The sequence below is a fragment of the Rana temporaria genome, chromosome 7, assembly GCF_905171775.1.
Source record: "Rana temporaria chromosome 7, aRanTem1.1, whole genome shotgun sequence".
NCBI lineage: Eukaryota > Metazoa > Chordata > Amphibia > Anura > Ranidae > Rana > Rana temporaria.
The window spans coordinates 77,141,512-77,154,007 of NC_053495.1; the positions used below are offsets into that span (position 1 = coordinate 77,141,512).

The 12,496-nt window shown below is 45.5% G+C and overlaps 1 protein-coding gene across 1 annotated transcript in view; it reads right to left on the minus strand.

The window, feature by feature from the left end:
* OGN (osteoglycin) overlaps positions 1 to 12,496 on the minus strand; it is a 515,507-nt gene that overhangs the window by 254,400 nt on the left and 248,611 nt on the right. Inside the window, exon 4 of the mRNA XM_040359589.1 lies at positions 9,311 to 9,513. Coding sequence (XP_040215523.1) covers positions 9,311 to 9,513 — 203 coding nt within the window. The remainder of the gene's footprint in view (positions 1 to 9,310; positions 9,514 to 12,496) is intronic.

The following is a 12,496-nucleotide window of genomic DNA, read 5'->3' on the forward strand; positions in this document are numbered from 1 at the left end:
TCCAACGGTATTTGCGCAATAATTTTTCTAACGCCTTTTTTTTTTGGCCCAAAAAAAACACGGTTCATGAATTAAAAAATAACAAAACAGTAAAGTTAGCCCAATTTTTATGGATAATGTGAAAGATGATGTTACACCGAGTAAATAGATACCAACTTGTCACGCTTTAATATTGCACACACTCATGGAATGGCGCCAAACTTCAGGACATAAAAATATCCATAGGCGATGCTTGATTTTTTTTTACAGGTGACCAGTTTAGAGTTACAGAGGAGGTCTAGGGCTAGAATTATTGCTCTCGCTCTAATGCACGCGTCATTACCTCACATGTGTGGTTTGAATGGTGTTTACATATGTGGGCGGGACTTACATGCATATTCGCTTCTGAGTGCGAGCTTCTAGGGACAGGGGCGTTTTATTTATTTTTTTATTATTTTTTACCTCATATTTTTCTTCTTGCACTTTTTTGTCACTTTTTTTTATTTTGGATCACTTTTCTTCCTATTACAAGGAATGTAAACATCCCTTGTAATAGGACTAGTGTGTGACAGGTCCTCTTTATGGAGAGAGGCGGGGTCAATAAGGCTGGAAAGCATGGTATTGGGAAAAAAAAAAAAAAGATCTCATGCTTTCAGCTGCAATCATGTTTGTTCAGCACAGTGGTGTAGTGTAAAGCACTTTGACCTAGCAGCAAAAGGGTCGCTGGTTCGAATCCCGCCCGTGACACCATCTGCCTGGAGTTTGCATGTTCTCCCTGTGCCTGCGTGGGTTTCCTCCCACACTATAAAAACATGCTGTAAATCGGATCCTGTCTAAATAAGCCCTAATATGCAGTAGTAGGTTTTGTGCTGCCCTAGGCCTGACTACATTTCTGCACCTCCTAATAGAAAAATGACCCACCCCTTCCTGTCAAGGCCACACCCTGTTTTTGTATGACCCACCCAGGAATTTTCAGGGGACCCACACACTAGTTCTGGGGGGGAGGGGGTTACTGGATTCCCTTAATTTGCATAGTTTTTCTCTCACTTCCTGTTTGGCTATGGGGCAGGAAGTGAAGGCAAATCTCCCCAATTGGACACAGATAATACAAAATAAACTGACAGGGCCTATAACCCTCCCTCACTCTATCCAAATGTAAAGAAAATAAAAAGTGTTGATTATAGTTCTAGTTTAAGCACAAATTTCAGAGAGTTTTATTGAGAGGCCTAAGAAAATATAACCATGCCAATAGGCCAGGATACAGCGTTGCTAATATGTATGAATGTGTGTGTTAGGGCCACCCACAAACACCACCCAATGTTAACTAAAAAATTATTAATTTGCAAATAAGTATTATCTGCTCATTTTTTGGGGATGTCTGCACCCCTGATAGTGACAACATTTGTGAGGTGTCTTCACCCTTTCTAATTCAAATTCATTCACTTTCTGTCACATAGCCAAACAGGAAGTGAGGGTAAATCCTTACTAATATCTTTTCTTGGGGACACAGAGATCAATCTAAATAGTTTTCCATTATGTAAATTGCACTCTAGCATTTTGCTGTGTACACCCCAAATTATTAGGGATCTTGGACTTTGGGGTCCATTTACTAAAGGCAAATCCACTTTGCACTACAAGTGGACAAGCAAGGAAGAAAACAAAACAACTTTGCTTCTACAGGATTGGATGTTAAAACCATCAGTGCTTCCTCTCTGATTTTCAGCGACTATGCTTGTACTGCAGAGTGGCTTTGCCTTTACTAAACCCCAAACTAAATAATCATTTGGGGCAGAGATCCTTAAACTACGGCCCTCCAGCTGTTCTAGAACTACACATCCCATGAGGCCTTGTAATGCACTGACATTCACAGACATGACTAGGCATGATGGGAATTGTAGTTCCTGAACAACTGGAGGGCCGTAGTTTGAAGACCCATGATTTGGGGTGTACACAGCAGTGCTGGAGTGTAATTTGCTTAATGGGGACACTAGTTAGATTGACCTGTGTCCCCAAGAAAAGACACTGGTAGGGTTTTAACCTCACTTCCTGTTCAGCTGTGTGACAGGAAGTGAAGCCAATTTTAAGAAAAGGGACACAAAGCTCAACCCAAAAAAAACACAAGCAGGGGTTCCAACACTCACTTGGCTTCCCTCAAACACCCACAATTAGAATAGGATTGCCTTGCACTAGATTTAAGCACAGTGCTGCAAATAAGCACTTCAAGCCTGTCCACCAATCCCCCCCCCCCACAACAGGCCATGTTTGCAGGTTTTCCTTCATCTTGCACATGTGCTTTAAAAGACAGTCTGGACAGCAAATCTTGTTAAGAGGAATCCACAAAACATGTCCTGTCGGGGGTACTTGAGGGCTGAGGACCACTGCAGTAAAAAGAAAATACTTACCACTTTGTCTTTAAATTTCCTCAAGATTAAACATGGCAAACATTTCATGATTACACACCAGGAAAGAAGCTTAGACAAAAATCACACCTAATTTGTTAGGCCCAAACCTATTTCAGCTGCAGCTGACTGTAGCATGAAAAAGTAACAAAAAACAAACTTCGAAATTTTAAAGTCATTTTTATTGGTCAACAAAACAAGGAAAGCAAAAAAGACAGACAAACAAACAAACACACAAACATAAATACATTTCAAAAATGAAAATAAACATAGGTTAACCGTCTCAACATCTTCAGAAATTTTTTATAAAATAAGGAAGCAGAGACAAATACATCAAAGTGAACATCATTTAAAAATAAACAAAAACCATTGGCAAAATAAACATGATCCAAACCACATTTCTGTTTAGCAACAACATTCCTGCCAGCCAGCTTGCCCCTCTGAGGGCAGCTGAGGACTGCTCTGTCCACGCTTTTTATAACATGTGTGCTAATTTAGCAATTGAAATCACATGAACAAATTTCAGTCTCTAGTTTGGGTGAGCTTGTAAGTGCTTACACCTGGTAATAACCCACCCACGCTCTATGAGCATCCAAGTGATTTTCACCCTTTAAAAAGAAAGGAAATTTTTTTCTAAGTGTCTGAGCAGGCTCAGTTCATCTCACATGCAGGAACAAAGCTGCAATGGCTGCTGAAAGCATGAGAGCTTTTTTTTTTTTCCTGAACTCATGCTTTTCAGGCTGAAGGGGAGGTCTTAGTGAATTATTATGTAACAAAAATAAATAATAATAATTAAAATGCACCTGTCCTCCCAGTCAGAAGCGAACACGCACATTTTTTTTTTGGTTACTCCTGAAGAAGTTACAAGAAGTGACGAATACGCGTAAGAGTATTACATAGAGTCCACCAAGAGGTACCGGAGGTGACGTTGGCGAACGTCCTGTTTTTATATGCCTGTTTTTATCACAACAATGTGAGTACCTAGTGTATTATTTTGTTTGAATAAACCCAATTTTAAAACGATACTGCACTATTGGCACTTTCATCTTCCTGGGTGCGAGTCACTGTCACTATTTTTTTCCAATTACAGTCCATTTTGATGACACCTTATGTGGATAAGACCAGAAAAGTGTACCTGGGTTTTTATGCTGTTACCTTACAGCAGTAAGGTAAGGGGACATCCTCACTTACTCTGAAGAATTTCGGAACTCAACCCCTTTTGTCACGTCACTTTGGCATCTACACCAGCACTTTTATTTTGGATTTTGCCTGCTGCTATATTTATAGTTATCTGCTGCATGGACATTTAACCTAGTTTATTACAGTCACTGGGGTGCTTCTCACGCTGTACACTTTATTGTGTATCAGTATGTTTGTTATTATTTATTTCACTATATGACACCAGCACTGTCACTCTGTATTTCACATTTCTTCAGCTAGCTTTGGCTGCATTGTAGCACGTTTATTTTGATGATATTTATTTGTATGGTATACCAGTATAATTTTTTATTATTGCTACTCATGATTAGTAGCCAGACTATATTTTCCATTTTTTTGCAGCACTACCCCTTTATTCTTCGGGATTTTAAAGTACTGAAGTTTGGCGCCATTCCATGAGTGTTTGCAATAGTAAAGCGTGACATGTTAGGTATCTATTTACTCGGTGTAACATCATCTTTCACATTATCAACAAAAATTGGGCTAACTTTAGTGTTTTGTTAATTTTTAACCACTTGAGCCCCAGACCATATTACTGGTCAATGACCGGGCCAGTTTTTGTGATTCGGCACTGCGTCGTTTTAACTGACAATTGCACGGTCGTGCGACGTGGTTCCCAATCAAAATTGGCGTCCTTTTTTTTACCACAAATATTTTTATTTTTTTTGGTGGTATTTGATCACCTCTGTGTTTTATTTTTATTTTTTGCTATAAACAAATATAGAGCGACATTTTTTTTTTTTACCAAAAAAAAACATTTTTACTGTTTGCTATAATAAATATCCCCAAAATGATCTAAAAATAATCTTATTTTCCCTCAGTTTAGGCCGATACGTATTATTCGAGATATTTTTGGTTCCAATAAATCGCAATAAGCGTTTGATTGGTTTGCGCAAAAGTTATAGCGTCTACAAAATAGTGGTTAGTTTTATGGCTTTTTTCTTGTTATTTTTTTTTACTAGTAATGGCGGCGAACAGCGATTTTTATCGGTACTGCGACATTATGGCGGACACATTTTTGGGACCATTGGCATTTTTCTAGGGACCAATGTTCTAAAAATGCATTGCTTACTATGAAAATGTCACTGGCAAGGAAAGGGGTTAACACTAGGGGCAATGGAGGGGTTAATTATGTTCCCTGGGTGTGTTCTAACTGTAAGGGGGGGTGGGACTGACTAGGGAAAATGACAGATCGCTGTTCATACATTGTATGAACAGACGATCAGGCATTTCCCCCCCTGACAGGACCGGGATAAAGGGGAACTCCGTGCCAAATTTCAAACAAGAAACCGGTGTGGGTCCCCCTCCAGGGGTACATTAGGCTCTTCGGCTTGGTCCGGAACGTGAGGGGTTAAACACACGCCGAAAACCAGCGTGGGGCCCCCCCCAGATCCAGACCAAGCCCTTATCCCAGGCACGCAGTCTGGCCGGACAGGAATGGGGGTGGGGACGAGCGAGCGCCCCCCTCCTGAGCCGTACCAGATCGCATGCCCTCGAAATGGGGGAGTGTGTGCTGTGGGGGAGGGGGCACTGCCCCCCACCCCAAAGCACTCTTGTCCCCATGTCGATAGGGACAAGAGCCTCTTCCCGAGGTTGTCGGGGTATGGCCGTTGGTTGTCGGGGTATGCGGGCGGGGGGCTTATCACAATCTGAGAGGCCCCTTTAATAAGGTGGCCCCTAGATTCCGGCCCCCCACCCTATGTGAATGAGTATGGGGTACATTGTACCCCTATCCATTCACCTGGGGAAAAAATGTAAAAAAAATAATACACCACACACATTTATAAATTAATTTATTAGTCAGCTGGGGGTCTTCTGCCGGGGCCCCCCACCACCACCCCATTGGGCCCCGGGCTTCGCCGTCTTCCACCTGGGACCCCCACCCCATAAGGCTCTTTTGCATTTGGGCACCTGCACCCCCCCGGTCTTCTGCACCGTCTTCTGCCGGAGCCCCCTTCACCACGAAGCTCCTTGCTTATGGGGGAGGGCTCCGGGCTTCGTCGATTTCTGCCGGGGGGGGTGCTGTAGCCCCCCCGGGCTGTTTTCTGCCAGAGCCCCCTTCACCATGAAGCTCCTTGCTTATGGGTGAGGGCTCCAAGCTTTGTCGATTTCTGCCGGGGGGGGGTGCTATAGCCCCCCTGGGCTGTTTTCTGCCAGAGCCCCCTTCACCATGAGGCTCCTTGCCTATGGGGGAGGGCTCCGGGCTTCGTCGATTTCTGCCAGGGGGGGGGGCTGTAGCCCCCCCCGGGCTGTTTTCTGCCGGAGCCCCCTTCACCATGAGGCTTCTTGCCTATGGGGGAGGACTCCGGGCTTCGTCGATTTCTCGCGGGGTGGGTGCTGAACCCCCCCCCCCCCGGGCTGTTTTCTGCCGGAGCCCCCTTCACCATGAGGCTCCTTGCCTATGGGGGAGGGCTCCGGGCTTCGTCACTTTCTGCCGGGGGGGGGCTGTAGCCCCCCCCCCGGGCTTCTACGCTGTTTTCCGCCGGGGGGCGACACCCGCTGGCTTCTGCGGTCCACTTCTGCCTGGCTCCTCCGGGAGCCCATGGCTTGTCTCCGCCGTCTTCCGCCGGAGGGCGCCACCCTCCGGGCTTCTGCTGTGCCTTCCGCTTCTGCCTGGCTCCTCCGCGGAGCACAGGGCTTGTCTTCTCCCTTCTCTTCCATTCGATGTTGACACAACAAGGTCTCGCGCTGGACATTGACTTATATAGGGCAATGCCACCATGTGACCTCAACCCATGTGACATCACATTCCCATCATGCCCAGGGAATGTGATGTCACATGGGTTGAGGTCACATGGTGGCATTGCCCTATATAAGTCGATGCCCGCCGCTCACAGGGCATGTCAGCGCGGGACCTCGTTGTGTCAACATCGAATGGAAGAGAAGGGAGAACACAGCGGAAAGAAAGCCCTGGGCTCCCGGAGGAGACAGGCAGAAGAGGGAACAGAGAAGAAAGAAGTGGAAAGAAAGCCCTGGGCTCCCGGAGGAGACAGGCAGAAGAGGGAAGAAAGCCCTGGCTCCGCGGGGGAGACAGGCAGAAGAGGGAACGCCAAGACAGCAGAGAAAAGACCGAGGAGTTGGCGCACCCCCGGCAGAAGACGAACAAGACCGGAGCCCTGGCGGAAGGCACCGGAAAGACCGGGGGATAGGCGCCATCCCCCGGCAGAAGTCGCCGAAGTCCGGAAGCCCCCCCTAATGAAAAAGAGCTTAAATGGGTTGGGGGGCCCCCGGCGGAAGGCTCCGGAGAGGACCGAGGGATGGCGCCCTCCCCCGGCAAAAATCGCCGAAGCCCAGGGTCCCAGCGGAAGATCGGGAGAGAAGAACCCCCCCCTTATTAAAGGGGGCTCGCAGATTCCGATTAGCCCCCGCCCGCATACCCCGACAACCAATGGCAAGGGTTGTCGGGAAGAGGCTCTTGTCCCTATCGACATGGGGACAAGAGTGCTGTGGGGTGGGGGGCAGTGCCCCCCTCCCCCACAGCACACACTCCCCCATGTTGAGGGCATGCGGTCTGGTACGGCTCAGGAGGGGGGGGCGCTCGCTTGTCCCCACCCCCATTCCTGTCCGGGCCAGACTGCTTTGCCTGGGATGAGGGCTTGGTTTGGATCTGGGGGGGAACCCCGCGCCGATTTTCAGCGCGGGTTTAACCCCCCACATTTTGAGTGGACAGTTTCAAAGGCTGAGGAGAAACTGTACCAATAATGAAGAGTATGAGTTACAAAAAATAAGTTCCTGCAAAAAAGAGATCCTGCGGAATTAATACAGATGGCTCAGGATACATTTCTGGATAATGTACCACCTCCTAAGAGCCATGAAAAACCGGATGCTAATACCATCAGGTTTGTAACTGAGTATAACAGCAAATATAGATCCATTCAGAATATTGTCAAAAAACACTGGGATTTTCTGCATATGGATCTGAAACTGGCACCCATTCTACCTCCAGTTCCACAGGTCACATTTAAAAGAACCATGTAACCATTTAGCTGTGCACACACATATATTTTTATTTTTCTCAAATCCCCACACTTCTTAGTAGTCATTTTAATATTAATTATATTCATCATTTTCTTTTAATACTATTAGTTTTCATCATTGTTCATTATTGATTTATGTGTTAGTTATTAGTTCTTTTGTTTCTAGTGTTATTCTAGTATTTGCAATATGAATTTGTTCTATTAAGCTTTTTAATAATAGAGATTTTGCTGTAGTGGAGTAACCAGTCATGGTTCCTTTAAAAATGCTAATCTCTCCGCAGCCAATTCCTATTTAATCACCATTAGCTGGTCATGTCACATGACTTGAGGAAGGGCTATGCCCCAAAACGCGTTGTCAAGACATGCTCTCTCCTTGTTCTCCTTGGCTTGCTCTCTGCCATCCTGAGCTCCAAGCCTCGTTTTGCATTTGGTCTCCCTAAGAATTTGACATCACGCCCAGGAGTCCTACGCTCACTGGTTCCTATTGGAGTTTGCTCCGATTGTCTCCTGGGCCCTTTTTGACCTAAGACTGGCTAGCTGTGCTGCTGTTCACCGCTGGTTCCCATTAGGGACTCAGTTGAGGTTCTACATTGTCTCCTGGTCACTACATGAGTTGGGTTAACCCTCCCCTTTCCCTGTTTTTTGTGGATTTTGTAGGGGTGCATGAGGGTTCCACCACTGCAGCAAATTTTCAACAAGCCAGCCCATCTCTGGCGGCTGCCATAAGGTACCACCAAAGCAGTGAGCAAGTTGATTGTCATCTATTTATGCAAGGAGAATTGTATCTATGTTTTAATTCATCTTATGGAAGCAATAAATCAATACATGATTTATCTTATTGATTTTTGCCTGGTTATCTGTCCGCACGAGACTGCCTCGACTAGCAATGTTTATTATGGTTGCCATTAACTGTTTGATTAAAGGATAAGTTCACCTTTTATAAAAAATAAAAAAAATGAAAAAAAAATGCACATCTTTCTGCAGGTAAAAAAAATGCTTTTACATATTATTTTACATTGTAGCCTTTAAAGCATTGCACCCACATTGCACAGCAGACTAGGGGTGTGACGACTGGATCCTACAGACACTCAATAAGCTGTCTGCCCATACCTCCGATATGGGCAGGCAGTTACTGAATGGCAGTTAGAATTAATGAACTATGAGGATGTCAGCACCCTCACAGTTCATAGAGAACTACATGCCATCGGCCGCACAGGCTGATGGTACTTGTAGTCTAATTGACAAAACACTGTACATAAATGATGTAGCCCTGTGGGCAGAATCCTGCATGGCCAGGCTGATTTCAAATTGTTTCAGCCGTACGGGGCAAAGAACCCTCCACCCACTGTTACAAAGCAGGGAACGTTGGCGGCGGGAGGTGGGTCACTAGGAGCATGTTACATGTTACATCCTAAATATGGGTGTAACATGCTCCTAAAATGTAAACTTAGCCTTTAAGGCTCTATAATGAAATCCAGTGGCGGCTGGTGCTTAATATTCAGGGGGTGGGGGGGTTAGGGGGTCAAACAAACCTGCCCCTCTCACTCGCACCACCGCTGTTTCAGCTTTTTAAAGAAAGGCTCTGAACACCTTTTGTATAATGAACCTGAAATGTATTTGGATGATATAACCCTTTGACAAGATGTAATGGCAATCAAAAGGCAAATTATGTGACAATAATAGTGCAATTGTATGAACACTTGCAAAAAATGCATGGATTAATGGTTTGGATGTTACCTTAAATGCATTTGCTTTGATTGCTTTGCTTTTGATAAGGTTATTATTGGCATTGAAAGAGGTTAGTTTTGTTGGCAAGACTGGAATCCTGGTCAGTTTGTTTTCAGCAAGGGAAAGCTGCTCAAGTAAGACAAGCTTTTCAAAAGCTTTTTCTTCTATCTCTTCTATTACATTTCCAGTCAGATCAATTCTCCGTAAAGTAGCTGGGAAGAACAAACAAAACAATTTTTTTTCAGTTCAGAGTTCATAGTTGCCAACATTTCAAAAAATTCCATTGACATCATTGTAGATGGAGAATGTATTTTAATTGGGGGGAAGGGCATTCATTTAAACTGGTCATATCATTAAACCAATGCCATACTTTAATTTGACCTTTATTTGACAGCTATAGTTATCATGGCTAAAGAAAAAACAAAAACAACAAAACACACTGATATTAAGCATGTACACTGATTCCAAGGTTTTGCAAGGTGCTTACACTATGTAAGCAATTATTCTACACAGTAAATAACTGGAAAAATACTACATGTAATTAAGCAATTAACCTGTCCATCTAATATACCTGCTGTATTAGGCCCCGTACACACGACCGGATCGATCCGCTGGGATTGATCCGCGGATCAGTTCCAGCAGATAGATCCGGTCGTGTGTACGGCCTAGCGGACATTTTCAGGCGAATAAAAATCCAGCCGACGGATTTTCAGCGGATAAAAATTTCTTAACATGCTAAGAAATCTATCCGCTGGAATCCTGTCCGCCGGACTTATCCAGTTGTCTGTACAGACTCACCGGATAAGTCCGTCTGATCCCATCCCTCGCATGCGTCGTAATGATTCGACGCATGCGTGGAAGTATTTACCTTCCAGGGTCGCGCACGTCGCCGCGGCGACGGCACGGCCACGTCACCGCGGATGTATTCCGCGGGGATTTTGATCTGATGGTGTGTACAGCCATCAGATCAAAATCCGCCAGAGGATTTATCCGCATGAAACGGTCCGGCGGACCGTTTCCAGCGGAAATCCTCTCGTGTGTGCAAGGCCTTAGTGTTTCTTCAGGACAGAAGGTCCAGCAGTGTCGAAAAAGCATAGTTGAAGCGGTTTTCAGCGGACAGCAGGCTAAAGCCAGTTAAAGTGATTGTAAAGTCTTGTTTTTTTTTCTATCAAAAAAACAAACATGTTATAGTTACCTCCTCTGCTGTAGTGGATTTGCACAGAGCAGCCCGGATCCTTCTCTTCTGTGCTCCTGGCCCCTCCCTCCTGTCGAGTGGCCCCACAGCAAGCTGCTTGCTGTGGGGGCACCTGAGCCGAATCACAGCTCCCTGTGTCTATTCAGACACGGAGCTGCAGCCCGGCCCCACTCCCTCTCTCTCCTGATTGGCTGACTTGCTTTGATGGCAGCAAGAGCCAATGTCGCGGCTGCTGTGTCTCAGCCAATCAGAAGGGAGAGTCTTGGTCGGCCGACACACTAGTGCACCCCCTCAACCCTGCACTCCATACACATCGCACCTCTAAACCCTGCATTCCGTACACAGCACACCTCTCAACCCTGCACTCCATACACAGTGCACCTCTGAACCCTGCATTCCGTACAAAGCGCATCCCTTAGCCTTGCACTCCATACACAGCGCACCCCTCAACCTTAATTGCCAATAATTAGTTCTAGTTCTTCTTTTCTGTCTATTGGTGGGTCCCGTCACTTCCGCAGTCTGTGGTGTGTAGGCAGTGAGATTATGTGCTGTAACCTTAAGCAACAAACCTTAAGCAACAAATCAGTGGGTTGTAATGATGTGCTGTAACCTCTAGCAATCAATCAGTGAACCATAATGATGTGCTGCAATGTCTAGCAACCAAATCAGGGAACATTAATAATGTGCAGTAACCTCCACCAAGCAATAATAATGCAGTAACCTCTAGAAACCAATCAGTTTGTAGTAATGATGTTCAGCAGCCTCTAGCAAACAATGGGTAAGCAGTAATTATTTGCAGTATCATATAGCAACCAATCAGTGGGCAATAATAATGTGTGTGTAGGAATCAGGTGGGTCAGTGTAGTGGTCAGTGTAGGAATCAGGTAGGTCAGTGTAGTGGTCAGTATAGCAATTGGATAGGTCAGTTTAGTGGTCAGTGTAGGAATCAGGCAGGTCAGTATAGTAATCAGGTAGGTTAGTATAGTGGTCAGGTAGGTCGGTGTAAGAATCAGGTTAGTCAGTACTACTGTACTAGCGGAAGGGACTCAGAGAGGTTGATTTACTAAGGGCAAATCCACTATGCACTACAAGTGCACTGCACTGAGGGGAATATCTGAAATCAGGGGAAGCTCTGCTGATTTTAATATCTAATCATGTACAAGCAAAAAAGCAGTTTTTTTTCTTGCATGTACCCCTCAGATCTACAGCAACTGCACTTCAAGTACACTACCAAGTGCACTTGCAAAGCACTACAGTGGTGTAGCGTTGGTTGTCAGCGCTTGGGTCAAGGCAAGTAATTTGCGCCCCCTAACGCGCAGACTTTTAGTACTCAGTTGCTTCGTGCCCCCATTAGACTACCCTCATAAATCAGTTGCCACCGGCACCACCCTTATATCAGGTGTCCCCATCACAGTGCTACTTTACATCAGGTTTCTTCATTAGAATCCCCCTTACATCTGGCGTCTCCCATCAGTGTGCCCCTTTACATTAGGTATGCTCGTCAGAGTGATGCTTTACATGAGGTGTGCCCATCAGAGTGCCCCTTACATCAGGTGTCTCCGTAACATCAGGTGTGCCCATCAGAGTGCTCCTTTACATTAGGTGCACCCATCACAGTGCCACCTTGCATCAGTTATCCCCATCAACAAAATAAGGGGCATGCTGATGGGCACATTTTATGTTAATGAGCACACCAAAATATGCCAATAAGCGGGTCCCTTAACATAGGAGCACTCTGATGGGCACACCTGATGTTATGGAGACACCTGATGTAAGGGGCACTCTGATGGGCACACCTCATGTAAAGCATCACTCTGACGAGCATACCTAATGTAAAGGGGCACACTGATCGGCAGCCGCCAATATCCACCTGAGCAACTGGACATCCCTCCTGCAGACTGCATACCATCACACCACAGGCATCTTTCTCACTCATATCCGCCACAGAGCCCGAGCAAGACCCACTGCTCCTCAGACAAGCATCTTAATAAGTATGAATA